The 20,011-nt window shown below is 36.9% G+C and overlaps 3 protein-coding genes across 6 annotated transcripts; 1 reads left to right on the top strand and 2 right to left on the bottom strand.

The window, feature by feature from the left end:
- LOC114524518 (dual 3',5'-cyclic-AMP and -GMP phosphodiesterase 11-like) lies at window positions 1–13,815 on the top strand. Of its 4 annotated transcripts, none has more exons than XM_028545630.1 (23): window positions 4–942; window positions 1,453–2,370; window positions 4,013–4,102; window positions 4,318–4,395; window positions 4,478–4,567; window positions 4,688–4,825; window positions 4,908–4,993; window positions 5,067–5,133; window positions 6,433–6,480; window positions 7,715–7,858; window positions 8,383–8,475; window positions 8,684–8,734; window positions 9,015–9,161; window positions 9,392–9,499; window positions 9,986–10,095; window positions 10,596–10,683; window positions 10,807–10,907; window positions 11,034–11,111; window positions 11,253–11,316; window positions 11,646–11,720; window positions 11,931–12,014; window positions 12,780–12,885; window positions 13,132–13,815. In XM_028545630.1, exons 2-23 carry the CDS (start codon window positions 1,705–1,707, stop codon window positions 13,146–13,148), a joined length of 2,529 nt encoding a protein of 842 aa, XP_028401431.1. In that variant the 5' UTR covers window positions 4–942; window positions 1,453–1,704; the 3' UTR covers window positions 13,149–13,815. The 4 variants fall into 4 exon arrangements, with proteins under 4 accessions (XP_028401446.1, XP_028401431.1, XP_028401440.1 ...); XM_028545639.1 differs by having other exon boundaries at window positions 4–1,530; window positions 1,644–2,370; XM_028545645.1 differs by having other exon boundaries at window positions 1–2,370; window positions 5,070–5,133.
- A 361-nt stretch (window positions 13,816–14,176) lies between these two features.
- Window positions 14,177–16,017, bottom strand: LOC114524543. The gene is made up of 2 exons (XM_028545657.1): window positions 15,710–16,017; window positions 14,177–14,542 (listed from the first exon to the last, which is right to left on the bottom strand). Exons 1-2 carry the CDS (start codon window positions 16,008–16,010, stop codon window positions 14,433–14,435), a joined length of 411 nt encoding a protein of 136 aa, XP_028401458.1. The 5' UTR covers window positions 16,011–16,017; the 3' UTR covers window positions 14,177–14,432.
- A 513-nt stretch (window positions 16,018–16,530) lies between these two features.
- LOC114529767 lies at window positions 16,531–19,247 on the bottom strand. The gene is made up of 2 exons (XM_028551437.1): window positions 18,287–19,247; window positions 16,531–16,995 (listed from the first exon to the last, which is right to left on the bottom strand). Exons 1-2 carry the CDS (start codon window positions 18,374–18,376, stop codon window positions 16,723–16,725), a joined length of 363 nt encoding a protein of 120 aa, XP_028407238.1. The 5' UTR covers window positions 18,377–19,247; the 3' UTR covers window positions 16,531–16,722.
- Window positions 19,248–20,011: the final 764 nt, after the last annotated feature.

The following is a 20,011-nucleotide window of genomic DNA, read 5'->3' as shown; positions in this document are numbered from 1 at the left end:
TCTGAAAACAGTCCAGATTTACAAGGAGAGAGGTGTTAGTACAATCTGAATAAACCACTTATTCTAACGGTACGTTTATGTGCTTGAATCTTAAGGACACGGACGTAGGTGAACATCAAGTAACGCTCTGGGATTGACATTCGGTATGAATTGATGAAAGCTGCAGCATTGCTGAGATTTTTCTTGTGTGTTTGTACTCCGAAACGTCTGTTTGAAGTTGTAAAACAAATATCTAACGACGAAATACGTTGCTTATATAGTTTGCTTGAACATGCAGGTGATATTGAAACACAACACTGTTAAAATTGAACTCTATTTGGTTTGCGGTCTTTGAACATGGGTATTATACGTTTCATAGCTGGAGGCATTCTAGGCTGACGTCAATTTTGCGGCAGCGTCAGAGTTATCTGCCGGAGAATAGGTATCATTAAGAATAGTTTCAATCGTAAATGCCTTTCTTTTGATTAGAATGGAGAACTAAGCTAATTTATCTCTCAATGGGTAAGCAATTTATGCACCTCAGGTCGCAGCAACTCTGCAGAAACGATTAACATTTTAAACCCCACACTTAAGCCGCCTAGACACGTTGACGTCACTCAATGACGTCAATGAAGCTTGTTTTAATATAACTTCAACGATCGAGCAAAATGTTTAAATATTTATTGCGCATATTTATTGCATATTGTTAGTGAGGTTTGTACAGGCTGTTTGATGCCGTGACCACTTGCGTTTAGTTTCAATTTGTGGCAAGTAGGCGGCCTGTTACGGAACACGATCTAGTAAATGACAGTGTTACGCCGTCGGTCTTGTACGTCAAAACGAAAAAACTTCACCGTGTTTGAATCAAAAGCGAAAATATCGGGAATAAGGAATCAGTCCTCGAGATATTGACAACCGTACATCTTCTGAAGTGCTCTAAGCAGCCACATGCGAATTTGTCAGGTAACAGACAAATATGTCAAGATGTCAAATGCATGAGGTTCCTTAAACGAACTGCCTGATTGAGCCTGATGCGTGCATACCACGCTGCATGCGGAGTAATGACGACGGACTGGAGACAGAAAATTGCATGACATTACTGTTGTCATAGGGAAACTCATGCCTGTTTTCAATAGCATTATTGTGGAGGGCCATTGCGAAAGGAATGTTTACTTATAAGTGCAAATGGCGGATGTAGAATCTTCCCTTTCTTCCTAAACGTAGCTCAGTTAGGAACACTTCTGTTATGTTATATTTTCAATCTGTGGTACACACGTCAATATAAAAACACTCGACGTTCGCTACTGCATAAAACATGATTGATATGTAGCGTCTTGACGTCAAGCTTATGCAACCGCGTAATAACGAGGGATTGGGAATAAGGTTGATCCGTACCACTGTTTCGAAGGCCATTCGATTTTGTATTTTAATTCAAAACGTCTTTTGTGTTTGCTCTTATTTTGTTTGTTTCAGATTGTTATAAGGAAGAGAGTACTACGGACAATTTGCTTTGATTCATTTTCGTCCAATCAGCTATTAAAGGATTTAATGGTGATTACTTATTCATCAGCTTTATGATCAGGTCTTGTTATTTTGTGCCATTTCGAACGATAATGACAAGCCTTGAATATTTGAGACCGTTTGTTGCTCACATTAATTATTAGGTGATGATGCCTGGAAATCACATTTAACTTTAAACTGGGTAACGGCAAAGCTTGGTTGGCCATGTCGAGTACAAAGAATGACAGTGAGAATGAATATTCTGCAGAGGAAGTAGAGAAATGGCTGGATGATCATCCTGAATTTGTGCATTCGTACTTCTCACGTAAAGCTAGTAGAAGTTTGTTTTCTCGTACGAGACCTAGGACACAATCTAGGGATGCTAGTACTCCGCCAACATCAGGAACATCTACTCCAGTACGGAAGATTTCTGCCTCTGATTTAGATACGAGCATGAGAGGCGTGCTAAAACCAATTCTTAATGTTGTGGATGGCCAAACTAGCTTCCTTAGTCCAGATCGTGAATATTATACGAAGTTAAAGAGGGCATCGTATAGAAAATCTAGAGAGGAACTAAGTCGTTTAGATGAGACCGAATTGATGATGGAATTAGTAAAAGACATTGCAGAGGATTTAGAATTACGAAGTCTGTGTCATAAAATATTACAGAATGTTAGCATTTTAGTGAATGGCGATCGTTGTTCAATGTTCCTAGTCCAAGGCTCGGTGGATGGTCCTAGATGCCTTGTGTCGACGGTATTTGATGTAAATGCCGAGTCTAAAGTTGAAGACTTAGATGATTTAGAAGAAATACGAGTGCCAATAGGCACAGGTGTTGTAGGGTACGTGGCTGAGAAAGGAGAAACAGTAAACATTGCTAATGCATATGAGGTATGTTTATAAATTAAAATAGTTTATCTACTCTGTTCTTGTTGACATTTTTCATCGCAATGTCCCACAGAGATACGTTATTACTTTAACCTTTCCAAAGCGACAACACATAATTCCTACTTTGGAATATATTGTTAGCTATATGCAATTTACGGGTTTTGTAACTGATGAATTGCAGAAATTCTATTTTCTTATCTAAGGACGTTGCTATTCTGAATTGTCTTCGGTTGCCGGCTGCCCCCGGCTTTTGTGAAGTTTGCCCTCTGCAATTACGCAAAATCATCCAGTGCAAACGCAGGCAAATCGTTCAAAAAAAATTTGTCAACATGACACATAAACACCCGCTTTTGGAACGACGTTACATTGTTTTATTTCCGGTAAATAAATCTTCCCATTTGGCAGCGGAAAACAGACATGGTATTTCTGAGAAATTTTTTGCCCACTAAAATGTTATAACATTCTACAAAAATCTGTTGAAAAGTTTGAATTTACAATCTTTTTTCTTTTCATGTGTTCATTTCCCCAGCTGCTTGTCATAATAATCAATACAAGCAATGAATTAATTTGCCTTTAATGAGGCCTTAGGCAAAGTAGAAAATGTTGAGATTTGGGAACATTGAGATTTGGGGTGTTTTGGACATATTTCATGCTTCCCAAGTGTGATTACTATTGCAGAAACAGTGTTCCCTTTTATTTTTTCGTATTGTACCCTGTTGTTTCCAGTTTTTGATTTTTAGTTCAAATAAGATAAGCACTTGCCTAAATGGTTCAAATAAGAAAAGGTTCCCAGACTGAAAGCATTCATGAATACAAAAATAGTTTAATGTGTCAATGTGTCTTATTGATGTTTACTTGTGTTTGTTTGTTTTGGAAAACATGACAAAACATTAGCAGGAAACAATGTTATATAGTTTTTCCAAAGCTTCAATCTCCCTGAGGGTTTAGTACTGTGATGACACTCTAGAATAACCCAAAAACTGCTATATGTACCACTGCACTTATAATAGTACTTACACAATGCAAGTATACTAGCGTCCTATTGTAATATTTTTCACTACCATGAATATTTCGCTACTATGGGTGTTGTGGCTTGTCTGCTTCAGTGATTGCATTGATACAAAGTATTGGGTAGGGTTTGTCCACTAGCTGATAATACAATTTTCCACTCTGGAAGGAAATTTCCAGATCAAAATATCCTTGCATGACCAAAGCTTTTGACTCAAGTTAACACTTGTATAAAGGATTTTTTACTATTTCAGTATAGAATTGATGTGCAAATAGATGCATAGTTTCAACTGTGTGGCATAGACATGATCGGCAACATAATATGTTTTAAAGCTGCATTATAGATACTTAATGATATGCATCATTTAGCAGCTAGCTTTTGGCAGAAATAACAAAATCTGCTTTTGCAAAATTAGAACCTCTATCTTAAACTATATTTAAAGTTAGGCTCTTGGCAATGTGTAAGAGAACAGTTGGTTGTTTAATGTGGCATAATCTGTCAGAACTGATTGATATGTACTTTATCAACTGCATAAATAAACAGGAAGGGTTCTTTACAAGAAAACTTTTTGAATGATTTTTTTTATGTAAAGAACGTCCAGGTAATGCATGATTGTTTGCTGTATTTTCTTTTCAGGATGAAAGATTCAATCAGGAAATTGATAAGAAAACTGGTTATAAAACAAGAAGCATCTTATGTATGCCAGTAAGGAATAGTTTTGGAGAGGTATGTGCAAAACGTATTCTGTTCTCGTTTTTCGTAATGACAAAATGTTGGTAGCGTTACTCCTCTAGCTTCGGTAGATTTTATGGAAGCTGATGGCAGACATTTCTTTACTTCTTCGATTTTTACCGCTCCCTAAACAATGAACTCTCCACATTAGCTACTATAACGGTAAGATGAATTTTTAGTTCTAAGATGAACAATCTTGCCTTCCACAGGTTATCGCAGTATCACAAGTTATAAATAAACATGGGATTGGAAAAATTAACCATACCTTCACTGCGGAAGACGAAAAGGTATTGGGATGAAATCTCGAAACAAAGCATACTTGCATACTTGTAAAATTTTCAACCTAACGTGTTGTTGGTATTCTTAAAGATTTTCAGCCGCTTTCTCACGTTTTGTGGTATTGCTATTCACAATGCAGAACTCTATGAAACCTCGCAAAAAGAAATAAAACGAAATCAGGTATTTTTTATCTCGATACTACGAGTATGTTACTTGATGTAATCGGTGGTCCCCAAAGGAATATCGGACAGAACAAACTGAACAAGCACAACGGGATCGTCTTTTCTTGTTCCGCATCAGGTTTTACTGGATCTTGCAAAAACGATCTTTGAAGAGCAATGTTCGCTAGAAAATATAGTTCACAAGATCATGATGATTACACAGTCGTTGCTGCAGTGTGAACGTTGCTCCGTTCTTTTAGTGGATCAGAATTCCAAGGTAAGGCGTCTAATTGAATTTTAGTATACGTCATGTTATTGATCATAATGACTTACACACGGGTATCTTTAAAATGTTGTAGAATTTATTTTCCCGAGCTTTTGACCTGGAAGCGAAGGACGTTATGTTTAATGAAGACAACAGTACGGCTGTAAGGACGAGAAAAAGGTGGAAAGCTACTTCTAGAACTTAATTTGCTTTTTTAAATCCTTAAAATAACTTGAGTTGCGTTCATTTACAGCAGTAGGGCTGAAGTACGGTTTCCAGTCAACATTGGTATCACTGGCCACGTGGCAACTACAGGACAGGTGATGATTTTACTTTAATGCTAGCTAGATTGAGGTCATTGACTTGAAACGGTGAACGGTGCCATGACTATTGGAAGAAAATAATGTGGACAAAATGAAGAACATAAAAGCCAGGAAATGTTCACCAAAATCCGTGCGTCATATGTAGTACGTTTTAGTACGAAACCATCTTTAACTTGCAACTTGCACATGAAATCTTAGGAGATTCTTCAGTAGAAGGAACAGCCCAATCTCTCCCCATGTTTTTAGGTGAAGAGCCTGGTAATAAGGACAGATACTGTGCGATCTATGTTAGACGTATCACAAATCGCTTGTGTTTAAAACATATGAGCTAATGTAGGGATGTCCTTTTTCGACTGTTTTGATAACAGCGAGTTTCTCCTTCATATATAGAGCCTATGAATTTCCTTATGAATTGAATTGGCTGGTGCCCGTTTTCAATTCTATCAGATCCTCGCTAACCACATTTTTCCAAATTGTCAAGTGGTTATTTTGAAAATTCATGGCAACTTATTAAAAACTGACATTGATTCTAACATGAATGATTCCATAACTAACATTACTCGAAATTCTAATCCAATTGTTTAAGTCTGAATTTGATTTATTAACTCATTTTTTAATCACGAGTTTTATTGCTTTGAACCTTTGAACAATGTTTGATTGGAATTCATCAATCACTATCATAAAACGCAACCGTTAGCTGTTCATAGAAATTTATCAAAATATACACTCCTTTTCGGCATAAACAAGGCAAATTCGGTGGGACCATCACATCAAAGATCCCGACACCGAGTGTGATTTCTGGTTCTAGTCTATTCTGTCAAAGCACGGTCAAAGTTTAGATTTAGATTGCCAAATAGTTGGACGCTAACAGATGTTGACGTTGTTTCTTGTTCATACCTACTTAGCGATCATTGTTGTCTCACACGAATTTAAGCCTACTTTGGGAAAGGTTTTGTGTTCTGTCATTGTTCCACCTTATAGTCAATAGAACTGCAGTATACACAGGAGTCCGTTTTAATTAGTTACGTCCAAATATGGCACAACACAAAACGTTGCCCTAAGTAGGCATACCTTCATGTGGGACAACATATCCCGCTAAATGAATATGCGTATAAGACAAGTATTGAGACATCACAGGTGTAAAACTACTTTCTTTTGTCTCTTCCATGCGGGAAAGACACAAGATGTGTGCTAATATTATTTATCTTCACTCCCAAGAACATAATGAGACTATATAAATCATTAATTGCGACATAATTGTATTATCACTTTCCTTAACAAATTGTCCATTTTTAGACCTTGAACATTCCGGATGCGTATGCAGACCCACGCTTTGATCCAATCGTAAGTGTATGTTGTTAGTGTTGGTAATTTTGTAAACAACGAAAATTGGCTGTTTTGCATTTTGTAACCCGCCTTTTTATCGTCATATGGAGTCCCAATTTTCAATCACTAAATGGGCACGTTGATTAACGTCGTGTCGTGATGTCAATGACATTAATATTGAATGTCGGCATGCCGCTTGTATATGTATAATTGTGGTTAACAACAGCGAGATACGAAAATATATACAATAAACAATGAGTCTTAAGAAGGTCTCAAATTTAAGATTTTCAACGTGAAATATTAGTAACGATGGCGGTTACATTCCACACAAATGTCTGTTTTTACATATTTACTCTAATTCATTTCTAAGCACTAGAATGTAAAAAATATTTTTCAACAAGTTTTTTTATTTAAACGTTATGAATTTATAATGGCACTCTATCTCTCTAGACTTGCCTGTTCCACAGTAATAATCGTAATTTCTGTTTTGTTTTCAAATATTTTCGCAAACAGAGAAGAGTTGTTTAACTGTAATGGAATGATTGTTTTTATCCTAATGCGTTACATCTAGTCTGCGAGCAGGCTACGTTACATCCTATGCATTCAGAAACTGAATACCAATTGCCTGTTATCAATCATCGCATTAGCTCGATGGTCGAAATTAGCCGTGTGCGCGTCAATAAATGCTTCGTAAGATGTTTCGTCACATTAGTCAATATGACTCGAGTAGACATTGCACTGCTTGGCCAGTAAAGTTTATCCGTGTTTTATCGAAAAGCATAGTGCGAAATTTTATAAGAATTTTACTTTATTTTACCCAAAGCGCGAAGATTTCAGTTCCTTAGAAATTTTAAAGAGCTTCTAATTGACGTTTTTTGCATAAGAGCATGTTAAATTGCTAGTGTCGTAACATTCATACGGCAAATGCATTTTCAAATGCACTACCGAGTCTTTACATATGCACTACAGTGCTTGACATCCAGTTATGCTCGTTAAATATAATTAGTAAGTGTTTAAAAATTCCGGGAAACTAAATTATTCAGTGCTTTCAAAACAATGTGAGTTACTTAGGAAAATACGAAGTTGCGTTGTTTACACGCTGTTAATAAAGGGATATTCGTTCCTATAAGTTCTTGAGCATAATTTTTTTAGAATCATTAAGCCGAGCATAATTTATTTCAGAGTTCATTAAGCCAAGCATAATTTATTTCACAGTTCATTAACCCAATGGAAATCTTGCTTTTCTGTCCAGGTTGACGAAACCTCAGGATTTAAAACGAAGACCATACTTTGTATGCCTATTCATAACAGCAGTGGGGAGATATTGGGAGTTGTTCAGCTATTAAATAAAGTCGACAACACGCCGTTTAACGCCAATGATGAAAACCTGTTTGAGGTGAATACAAAATGGACCGTTGGTGCATGTTTATAGCTGGAATTCTTTTGAAAAATATTTGACGTATGATGATTGTCAGGAGCCTATATATTGTATTGCTTTCTTAAGGTCTGTTCACACGAACCAATTTGGTCGGATCTAATTCACTCCTGATAGGTGTTTAATAGTCTGTTGACTTGCAATGGATATGGGCAGCAAATACACTGAAGCCAATTCAGTATTGCTTTATCGATAATACACTATATACGTCAGAAGTGAATTGGATCCAACAAAATTGGATCGTGTGAACAGACCTGTAAGTCGAAAGGGCCGTTTGACATAGTTTGGACTGTAATTCGTGTTTCACATGACGTCATGATCTTTTTAATACAGCGCCCATCTTGGTCGATTTCAACCTCGCAGGCCAGGCTCTTCTACCTCCTGGCCTGCGAGGTTGGTCGATTTTAGAAACTTTGCTTTCATGCGTTTTGAAGGTTTTTTACTGTTTACTTTACCTGTAATTATTTGTAAACATTTTTCATAAGGCGTTTGCTATATTTTGTGGAATGGCGATACATAACACTTCTATTTATGAAGACGTCCAGAAGGCAATGGCGAAGCAAAGAGTTGCCTTTGAGGTAAGGGTTACAATTTATTCAATTTTAAACATCTTAATCCTAAATTGTTTCCAGTACTATTTATTTCCATGTTACGTGAAACTGCATGGTTTGACATGCTTGTTATTTGAACCCAGATTTTTTGTTCAGCGCAAGCTCGGCATATATCCTTATTAATCCACAATTTATATTTTCTTTGAGTTCTATGGAGTTGGTATTGTATTTTTAGATATTGTCTTACCATGCAACAGCGTCGCCAGAAGAAGTGACGAAACTAAAGGTGAATGATATAGAACAGTAACTTGTTTACTGCATGAAAGCACCTATTATATATACCCAATAAAAAGAATATCGATCGGCGTTGGGCAGAGTGAATGGCCTATTTTCAGTGCATTGTCGACGTTTCTGCATTTTATGTCGTATGATTTACCTCGAGAGAACTCCGTCGTCTTTGCCACTTGGCAAGATGGCGTCTTGGCAAGATTGGTATACCGAGTTCAAATGAAGGATAACAGAAGGGGTTACATTATAAATATATATATATCACTTTTTCCTTGTAGAAAATGGAAGATTCTCCAGCAATCTCAAGAAGTTTGTTAGATTTTGGTTTTGACGACGATACCCTCGATGAAATGAACACGTGTTACGCAACCCTAAATATGTTTTATGAACTCGGCCTACATTTACGTTTTGGTATCGAAAAAGATGTGAGTTCTTTCAATGAAATGAAAACCTACAATTATAAGCAGACGTTTTTCAAATAAATGGCTTTGAGTTTCGGTACTCGAGTGTTATATGACACTCTCAGGCAGGATTCTCATTAGCTAATTTGGTCTGACGCCAACGGTGGTGAAAAGTTAATGCAACTGGCTTCTTATGTAGAGTGAAATTTGTTTTGCGGTGAAAGCTGTAACGATTTTCTATTCACTGTTCATAGGTACTTTGTCGTTGGATAATGTCCGTAAAGAAAAACTATCGTCACGTTACATACCATAACTGGCGTCATGCTTTTAATGTAGGACAAACGATGTTTGCTATCATAAAGGTAAGCAAGTCAGAATTCGCATATTTTATTCAAGATAATTCTAGGGGTTTAAAGGTTCTTAATTTCGAGTGGAATTATGCACACTTCAAATTCAAGCCAGGAACATACAGTTGATGGAAAAATGAGTCAACAACTATGGGTCCTCCGGCAGGAATCGAACCTACGCTTTTGCGATGCAATGCTCTTGTCACTGAGCTACAGAGGTAGCTGACAAGAGCAAGCGTGGTTAATGTGTATATGATGGTAATGCCAGAAATACGTGAGGGTAAATCAATTGTGATTTTTGGCACTTCACTCGATGCATGTAAATTCTAGGGGCTTAAAGAGTGCATAATTTATTCAAGATAGTTAAAAATATGGCCTGGCTATAGTGCTGCAATTGAAAAATTTGTATTAGAATCAAAACAAATTAATTGGTACCAACTCGTAGAAAAAGAAAATGACTGCCATGTTGCCATCTTGATGTGGTCCTTTTTTTCCTTACAGAGCAGCACTGTTTGTAATTATCTTTCCGAAATTGAAAGATTGGCGCTGTTAGTCGCTTGTCTTTGCCACGATTTGGACCATCGTGGAACTAATAATTCATTTCAAGTCAAGTAAGTGTGCATATAAAGTTCAGTATATAATATAGAGATAAATCAATCCCATGACCTTACAAGTAGAACTCGAAGGCCTGTGCTATCTTCTAAATTTGGGCGTTGATGAGCAAATTTAGAGGTCAAATAACAATAACGACACAGGTTATTTCGCTTTGCGGTACAACAGCGCTCAATATTCAGTCCTTAGAAACACGCTGTTTTAACTAATGTGATCTATGCGCTACTTGTGTCCCACCCATCCCCACACGGGAGAAGCGTAACAAAAGAATCACGTGACCAGCCTTGACCAGGGTCTTTGCCGCAGCGTGGGCCGTGGAGCGTAGGTAAAAGAGCCTGGCTTGCGAGGTTGAGTGTGCCATTGAGTGTGCCATAAGTCCGACAGTCATTCTGGGTTTGATGATAAAGTTATTAGTGCCTGGTATTTTTTTTGTTATTATCATATTAATTTTAGATTTTTCGAATCGTTTTAATTTTCTCCTGACCTCTCTTGTTGTTAGAATTGATTCACCTTTAGCCCGTCTCTACAGTACATCAACAATGGAACATCATCATTTTGATCATTGCATCATGATATTGCATAGCCAGGTATCGGGTCGTTATAATTGTTTGTTGTAGTTTCTCCATGCTACATGCATTAATATTGCAGAGGAAATAGAAATGAGTTCTAAATGTAAATTAACTTTCTTGATTTGTTGTGATTCATAACAGGGCAATGAGATTTTTGGCGGATTAACTACGGATGAATACGAAGCCGCGTTTAGGATGCTAGAACTTTGTATATTAGCCACAGACTTAGCTTTATATTTTAAGTAAGTTTCTTGAAATGTTATATAAATGCATGGTATATATCTAGTCTATGCAAAATAATAGTTCAGCTGTCAACATGGGGTTTAGACTGCCAGCAAATTGATTTAGCATTTGTATATCTTTTACAGAAATAGGAATAAATTTTTTGAATTGACACAAAACAGTACGACGGATTGGCATGACATGGATAATAAACAGTTACTAAGGTAACAGGTTGTGCATATACTTTGTTTCAACCCGAGGGAATTGCCTACAGGACTGTTGTTTTAAGATGTTTTCCATCAAATGCAGCATCAGAAGCCAATGAAAGTAAAACTGGATTGAATGGTATTTCATTTTCTATTTAGTGCGATGATGATGACCGCCTGTGATGTGTCAGCCATCACTAAGCCATGGGCAGTCCAAAGAAGGGTAAGACATCAATTATAGAATATTCGTGTTTGAAACACCGTATTGGCCCGCGATATGAAAAAAATGATGTTGCACAAGTAAAATGTATCATCCCCTTCGGCAGAATGCAACATCACAACAGCGACTGTATGGCTGTGAATTATTCTGGATTCTGTTTGATCTAATTCCTTGCATGGGTGGTACCCGTGCCCAATTTTTTTAGTGCTCAGGCTACCAAAACAAAGGCCAGGCACGAATGAAATAGGCCCGTGTACCCATTTTAGCCGTGCCGTGCCAAAAAAACGAGTGTAGTGTAAACGTGACTTACGTTAACTTTACAACTTGTTCAGGTTGCGAAATTAGTCTCCGAGGAATTTTTCTTACAAGGGGACTTAGAAATGGAAGAGCTTAAAGAACAACCAGCGGTAGGAGAGTTTGACGAGATGATCATGAACTTAGTCATGCTTCTTTTGCTTATATAAATCTTCTGTTTCTCTAAAGAATACATATCTGTAGATTGCTATACAGCCCAATGCAGCCATGCAGTGATTTATGTTTGCAAGTAAAGTCGAAATATCACGACTGTCTTGTGAAAATGTCGGGTTTGCAAGATGGTGTGTTATTATTTTATTTAGGCTATGATGGATAGAGGGAAAAAAGATAAATTACCAGAAATGCAAATTGGATTCATAGATGGAATTTGTTTGCCAGTTTATAAGGTTTGAGTAACCACCTATATATTATAGGTATTATTTGGACACAACCTCAATGAGGTATACTAAAATTTGTGTGCACTCTTTAATGCATGCTAATTGCTTCAGCTAAAAACAACAGCAATGGTTCATCTTATAGTCTTTAACATGGAGGAATTTATCATATATACAGTAGAGTGTATTGGCGTTTTTAGGGAGCAAACGTATTTATAACGAATGATATATTTATTTATATAATACCCCATTAAATTTAGAGCGTTTAATTGGTTGATGACGATCACGTGATATTGAATAGAAAGTCCCATTTCCCAAGAGTGCAATGGAAAGCGTTCCATTGCACTCTCCATAGTGCAGTTGTACTATACATTTTGTTCCATTGCACTCTTCAGTGCTTTCAGTAAATACCATCCATCAAAATGCTTCTCGCACATATGGTTGTTGATCCATACAGTATGTTTTTTAATAAATTATATTTTTGAAACGAGACAGTCTATTTTGGTATTATATAAAACAAATAATGAATGTTTTCATTCGTGCAATGGTAAAAATATTTTCACTTGGTGAAAGATGGAATGTTCCATTCAACTCGGCTATCGCCTCGTTGAATGGAACATTCCATCTTTCACCTCGTGAAAATATTTTTACCATTGCACTCATAAACATTCATTATTTGTATAATGGCAGCTGGCAAACTGGAAACAAATAAATTTCAATTTTGCGTTAACATTTTGAATTTCATCATAATATGCATGATATTACTTGAAATTTTAGGCATTCGCATTGTTGTGTCCAAGCTTGCAACCAATGCTTGACGGAGTTCTTGATAATAGAAGACATTGGCAAGAGTTAGCCGACACTCAAAAGAGGAAAATGCAAGGTATTCATCAGACTGTTTTTTTTTTGTAGATTATATTGTTGCTATGTATGTTGTTGAAATTGTTTACGATATGTTAGCATTCAGTCGTGAAGAATAATCAAGTTGAGAATCATTTTGAGCCTCTCTATAATGTTGTCTATCTATTTGCACCTTTTTGTTATGTTCTGTTTGGCACCTTGCTTCATGGGGATTTTATAGCCCCTCCCGACCTCCCTGCCAATGGTTTTCATTCTCATTTTTTTGTAGAAAATCATCGACCGTAATAGTGTCAGATATAATTCACGGAAGTTCGCTGCGGATAACAAGAAATCTTGCTTTCTTTGCAACTGTATAAAGCTTGTAAGAATAATTATGTTTGGACATGTCCAACCATGTCCACAGTGCAATCTTCCCCAGACCGATTGGTGCAAACTGGTATTGTTTTTAACAACAGAAATCCGTAAATTATTGCTGATAAGTGACTCGTAAAGCTCTGGCAGATCATCCAGGTGAATTTCTGGAGCGTACTATGCACGCATGGTCTGGAGTCGAGCGGAAAGTTTTACACGTTGTGAAACAAGTGACGGTATAAAGAAGTAAGAAAGGTTTTATGCATGCCTAATGGTATATTGCTCTGCCACTACAGGCAGTTAACCATCTTCGGTTTGAAGGAAGTCATCTTATGTAATCGTTGCCCATATATTGAGAAACTCAAGACCAGGAGGAGTTAATACGTAGTGTTGTAAATTTTGTAAATACAAATTTGAGGATGCATAGAACAATGCTCTTGGTTAGCCATGTATAGTATAATGTAGTTATATAAAAAGAAATATATATACATATATATTGTGCTTTCTGAAAGTTAGAATAGGTGCACCTGTCTTCAAAAATAATATAATCACTTCTTTTTACGATAATTTTGCGATTTTTTCAAGAAAAGGACGCGTACAGATAGCTATAATATAGTCATATGGAATGACATAAAATACTGTAATATGCAACATATAAGCTTGCTCTTTGTCTGGCTCAAATTATAATTTGTTGGGATGGTCATTCAATAAACAGAATCTAAATTTAACATGAGAAATTTTCCAGGACAGAATTTAGCTTGAAATCGGCGTGCAGGCGATGAGGGAACGGGCGAGCGAGCAGCTAGGGCATGTCAAGGCATGAATGTAAACCAAATTTCGTCACCGCAGCTCCATGCAGTGGCATGCAGCAAGACAATATTGGCCAGGACCGCCTCGTGCAGTAATTATATCTCAAAGCCTTTAAATATAGTTAACACTGCATGAGAGCTATTGTAACTGGTGTAACAAAGCGTTGAATCAACATGTTTACAACCAAGAACGTTTTCTTGTTTAATTTATCGGAAACGCGTGCATCATTTGTGCCCGGGAAAGGTCATGCAAATTGCGAATAGCAAATACATAGCTATCCGGTCTAGCACTCTATTATAGCTAATGTCTACACAACAGCGGCTATATCATGTCCAACTATCTTCTCCATTCTTGTCCACACTCTTTTTAATTGAGTATATGCAATCCGCCGCCATGCATAAGAGATGTTTATGGAGGATAATCTAGTGGTTTCATTTCACGTTCTAACAGCTTTCTCGAATCCTCAGGTCTGAGTTTTTGGCTCTGGTAATACCAGAGTGCATCACCTCCACGCTGATCTGAGAACAAATAAGTTATATATTATAGGAATATAGTGGCAATTATATACTCAGTTAAGAAAACACAAGCGTAAATGATAGCGATTATACGTATTTATTTGAAGCGATATTCTAAAGCTTCATTAATACACTATACGCACAATTTTTGGTAAGGTACCGAAAAAAGGCACGGATGAAATTTTAAATTGCTAAATAGTTGGTCAATTTTACCCGTACAAATTTTATCCGTTCACACTATGTTCAATTTTAGTTTTGGTACGAATAAAAGTGGTAATGGTGAAATTTGGACCGCCTAAATAATGGTACAAATTTCATTCGTACCAAACCTAAAATTGCGTGTAGTGTAAACCTGTAAATAAGGCTTAATATTCGTGCAAACAAACTAATTCCCTGTTTAACAGGACAACGGCCTAATTTGCGCAGATCTCCGATCACTTGTAAAATGTAACTATCAAAAGTCATTAATTCCACGTGTTCCAATCATTGTGAGTCATGAGGCTTTTAGTTGGCAAAAGATGTCTAGAAAGATTTAATGGTAAATTTTCACTTTACCGCGTATTGTTTGTGTCAAAGCTTCGTAGTTGAATATCATGTTTTTTTTCTTGATAATAAAACCAACTGTTAATTCCAGATTAAACTGAAGACTTTATTTTCAAAAGAAACCGAATACAATAGCTTTAATACGAAGGCTTAAGAACAGACGCTAATTTAGAATTTTAGATTATAGTTGGCCATCATAATAACGGCGTCCTTTGCAGCGTTTTTTCTTGAAATGGTAATCAAGGATTTCAATACCGCCGATAATTAAAGTTGAATGCTTGTTATGCAACTGTGAAATAAAGCAATAAAATTTGGGTTATACAAATCAAGTCTGTCGGTATAAATTAAACTCGTGTATACGATTGTTGTAAGATCCTTATCTTCTGTATAGATAGCTACATTTCACTACCATAATATACGCTAAAACTGTTTAAATTTTACACATTCATTTGCACAGGTCATTCAAGCGCCAAAATTCTTGGTAATTAATTTTGATAAATCAACGTAAATCACCCATTATTTTTGCCTTGCAAATTGCTTCAAGTGTTCTACTAATCGATACTATTTCAAAGTATGGTGGATCCACAGTAGCTATCTTAAGTTTTTTTTTCTGCCCTATATACTTACAGTTTGAACCTCGGATTTCCCAGACATGATCTTTGTATCTCTCCAATGCGGCTGCCTTGATTGAAGAGCAATGTAGATAAACACTCTTCAAAGGTTCTGCCTTCAGAGCAATTCTATCGTCATAGTTCTTAATTTGCAATAGGAACGATCCACGTACACCGAACGTTTCTTTGATAATGGTGCTTATTTCATCTGCTGAGGCCTCGTAAGGAATGTTGATGTCGGCATCGTGATCTCCACAAAATATTGTCATTGTAAAACAATCATCTTCACTATCACTTTTCTCGCTTGTGGTCGCCATGCATGAATTTTCACACTATGCTGAAGTGTGAAACGCGTGGAACAGCAAAACAAATAATGTAGGCGTCATGATGTTGCCAAGGTAACCTCGGTGAAATAGCCAGAGGATGGGTAACACGCAGTGGTTACTGGGGACGTATCGGTTGTACGGGCGACAACAAATAAAACATTGCACGGCAATTACTCCCGTGTTGGTCGTGATGACAAGTACCAATGTTGATGGGTACCAATGTTGATACCTACCAGATTATAAATTTTTGAAAGCTTCGAAGAATTACCAACAAATGAACCCTGATGTTACAAATAATGTGTCCTCGGGGATCGATCTTGGATCAGATGATCAAACTGAGGTTATGTTCCTCAGACCTTTTAGTTGAAGACGAACATTCAGAGCAAGTTGAGGGTAGAACGACTAGCGCCCGTTGATTAAGGTGTTATCCATTCATGCAGGGTACAAACCTTCCGTTAAGTACAAACCAATCCCGCCCCAGATAAGATACAAAAAACATTGATTTTGGCTGTTTTAAAAGTGTAATATATATGCCTCAATAATACAACGATTTTGTTGTGCAATGTGTACATTACAATGTCTAATATTTTATTCATTGCTTTCCTAACATTTTTAAACATCTTGTGTATCAACTGGCGATTGAATGTTTCTTAAATTTTTTGTGCACTTTGCAATTAGTGTCCTACACAAGTCGTGCGTTTGATTAGGACCAGAAATATTCATTCACAGGTCCCATGTACAGACAACTGTCGCGAAGTACGCGTGCCTGATGACGTAAATCATCACGGTTGACGCCGTGTTGACGCTCTGGAATCATATCAATATACCGTTGTGGATGACCATTTTGATTCAATGTTCCCATCCGACCCATATTCTTAATGTAATATTCGCGTGCTTGAGAGTTAGCTTCATCTTGTTCGAGCGTTCTTCTTCGTTGTTGGCGCAATGTCTCTTCATTCAATCTCTCAATTTCAGTCTAAAAAATTTGCCGGACTCAGTAACGTCTAACTCAGGGAAGCTAGGTAGTTACCCTAAGATGAAAAGGGACCAATCCCTACTTACTGTGTTCGAGCAAAAAATGAAATTGAGAAGACAAGACCGTGACAAAACAGTAATGAAGACTATTAAAGTCGACTATGTCATACGACAGTCGTGCAGTTAAACGCTTATCTAAAATGATACCACCGGGCAATATCGTTTGGAAGTATTCAAACACCAAGTCTGGGAATAATTGAAAGAAAATGAACATCGATGAAAATTTAACTGAACAAAATAACGCCGTCACCGGTCAAGATATTATTCTAACTTCAGATTCGCATTTATAAATTTGTATAACATGAAGTTACGCATCGATATGTGCCCAACTCTTTGGAAACTTTGAGACTTCACTCGAGATATTTTCCAACGAAATATTGCCACAGGCAGAGAGAAATAATAGCCTAATGCCTTTCAGGAACCCAAAGAAGCTAACTATCAATTTGTCAGGTGTGCAAAGTGGTTGAAAATTTGAAAGGCAAAGGTAGAGATGGCAGTGATTTCAAGCATTGCTTTACGATGACACGATCGCAATTCAAAATAAAAAAATTTGTCTGAAAATTGTAGGTCCATGAACTAAGTTAAAAGGGCACGATGACACAACTTGTCTTCTGGCCTTTGATGGTCTGTGAGGGTTGGTGTCAGACGACTAAAGTCCCACAAACTATTCAGTTATCATGACATAACATATTCGTGTAAAGATTGACCAAGATTATCAACTTATGGGTGTTCGTGCAAGTGAAGAATAAAACCGTGTAACTTTAATGTAAGTTTATGAGCGATATCATTATCGCAGCAAAAGCTTCCGGTTCAGGCCTTTAGCTTTTAACCATATAAGTGATATAACTGTACCCACATTAAGATTGATCCATTATTATCTTTAAGGAGTGCAAACACCCTCCCTCTATTATTATAAAATCGGCAATATTTTCCAAAATTGTTTTTTTAATGCTGTTTAGTTGTATAATTGTATTTATTGTTCTCAAATGCACCTATGTGATAAAAGTTAGTTTTGCCTATTAATTTATAATTTCTAAATGCATTTATGTGTTCCGTAAACACGACAAAGTTTTATGCCATTCATGAACAAATGGTTATCTTTGAATAACAATAGCGTCACGGTCAAAACGTTGCCGGAACTGTAAACATTGAATGGGTCATGAAGGTTTTAGAACTGTTTCATGGAATTGTTATTGAAGTCGCTAAATCGAATGATGATACTTCTATTTTACCTGTCGAAGTGAAATTCTGTCCAGAGCGTCATTTTTTCTGTCAAGTAGACGCTGTTTCCTCAGCGCCTCCATGTGAAATGCGAACGCCATGTTTGTTTAAAGGTCTCGGAGCGTCATGTTGCTAGGCAACAACTATGTAGTGCTATAACCCCAACTATTTATTATGCACTGACTTCAAGCCGCAGGTATTACACCAGAATTATCAAATCAATTTATCGCCCTTTATGCAAAAGTATTTATCACTTTATTATCTTATAAATCAGCACAACTTCGTGTTGATTTTCGATGCAGAAATCGACATAATTAGAGTTGTGATGAATCGCTCTAACTCTGTTAATTCTTCTTGGTAATGCAATTATGCAAAATCAGATCTCTTCGACTTTAAATTTCTTATAAGTAAATCTGCTAGTAACAGTTTATTGCCGGGGAGCGTGCCAGGGTATGTGGTTGGCTCACGATAAACATTACAAAACGCGTGGAAGTGCATATTATGATCAGTGTATTACAAATTGCAACATTGCTATTAGAAAGAGTACAATAATTCTCAACCAAACAGTTCTTTAGTTTATCATAGAACCCAATTCCACCATGCAGTTCCACTTTTATTTTCATCCACATTCATTTTTGCCTCAAAAATTTGAGATTGAATTGGCAATTTTGATAAGCATGCTTTGTTGAAGTTCCATAACACTGGTTGCCTTGGTAATGGTTGTACAAAGAAGTATAAACTCAGGCTTTATAATATGAATGGCTTAACATTGATATCATTTATATCGTATCAGTTATCGAGCAACTGATATTTCAGAGTTCGGAGATATTTGTCATGGTTAGTAACGATAAAACCAATTACCGACATAGAAAAAGACACCAACAGTCTACAGACTGCGCTATTTAGCGGATGTCTAGGGTGGGACAGTCCGACAACGTCGAGTGGTCGAAATTGTAAAACAAAGAGTAGTTTTTACTGACCTTTTCTCTTGCCATCCGTTCTAAGGCTGCGTGTTTCTTATCCAGTACGTTCTGTCTTCTCTGGGCCTCCATATGATATGCAATATGACCAGAGCTCATGTTTGAACCTTGTTTCAAATTTTCCTTGCTTTTGTCTCTTCGTCGCTGCACGTCGTGGCACTGACTCGTTTTGTTCTGTTCTCTGACGCTGTACGTGCGGTTTACCACTCAGGGTCTATGCCGAATTTGTCTTGTCTGTGTCCCCGTTTAGACTTCTTTCTTTCAAGAGTTTGCGCGAAACTAACAACAAGGAGTTAGGCAATTATCACCGGCTGCTTGTTGTCCTAACAAATGCTTGTCATTAAACAAGATAATATTGTAATTAATATACGCAATCATTCGATATTCAATGTCACAACGACTCAATCCCTATACTGTGACAATGATGACAAACCAAGCGTGCTGCGCTATATCGCCACTTGAATAAACACCTGCAGGCACTCCTCTTCAGAGGGCGATATGAAACCCGATTATGAGTCACTCAATTTTACATCACTGTTTTTTTTTGTAATCGGAAGAATGAAAAGGGCAAGTCAATGAAATTATGCCTAGTAGACTATTATAAGATGAAAGTCGAACTTAGTAGTAAGAATTAAAACATAGTTCCTTATTCGACTCAAATGCATGCCCTTGATAGTGAATTTTATTTATTCATTTGTATGCTACATTATACACATGGCAAACGAATGTATTATCCAGTAATTATCGTATACTTTA

This window comes from Dendronephthya gigantea, unplaced genomic scaffold (genome assembly GCF_004324835.1).
Source record: "Dendronephthya gigantea isolate DGI-Jeju-01 unplaced genomic scaffold, DenGig_1.0 000001F, whole genome shotgun sequence".
NCBI classification, from domain to species: domain Eukaryota; kingdom Metazoa; phylum Cnidaria; class Anthozoa; order Malacalcyonacea; family Nephtheidae; genus Dendronephthya; species Dendronephthya gigantea.
The sequence above is the reverse complement of the archived record's forward strand: the minus strand, read 5'-3'. Positions and strand labels throughout refer to the sequence as shown.

Excerpts from the sequence above, each read along its gene's own strand:
- LOC114524518 (XM_028545630.1), top strand. The coding sequence starts at position 1,705 with ATGTCGAGTACAAAGAATGACAGTGAGAATGAATATTCTGCAGAGGAA. Across the intron at positions 4,568-4,687 it reads AAGAAATAAAACGAAATCAG|GTTTTACTGGATCTTGCAAA; the intron begins GTATTTTTTATC and ends GTTCCGCATCAG. Across the intron at positions 7,859-8,382 it reads ATGATGAAAACCTGTTTGAG|GCGTTTGCTATATTTTGTGG; the intron begins GTGAATACAAAA and ends ATTTTTCATAAG.
- LOC114524543 (XM_028545657.1), bottom strand. The coding sequence starts at position 16,010 with ATGGCGACCACAAGCGAGAAAAGTGATAGTGAAGATGATTGTTTTACA. Across the intron at positions 14,543-15,709 it reads GGAAATCCGAGGTTCAAACT|ATCAGCGTGGAGGTGATGCA; the intron begins GTAAGTATATAG and ends ATTTGTTCTCAG.
- LOC114529767 (XM_028551437.1), bottom strand. The coding sequence starts at position 18,376 with ATGGCGTTCGCATTTCACATGGAGGCGCTGAGGAAACAGCGTCTACTT. Across the intron at positions 16,996-18,286 it reads ACAGAATTTCACTTCGACAG|ACTGAAATTGAGAGATTGAA; the intron begins GTAAAATAGAAG and ends CAAATTTTTTAG.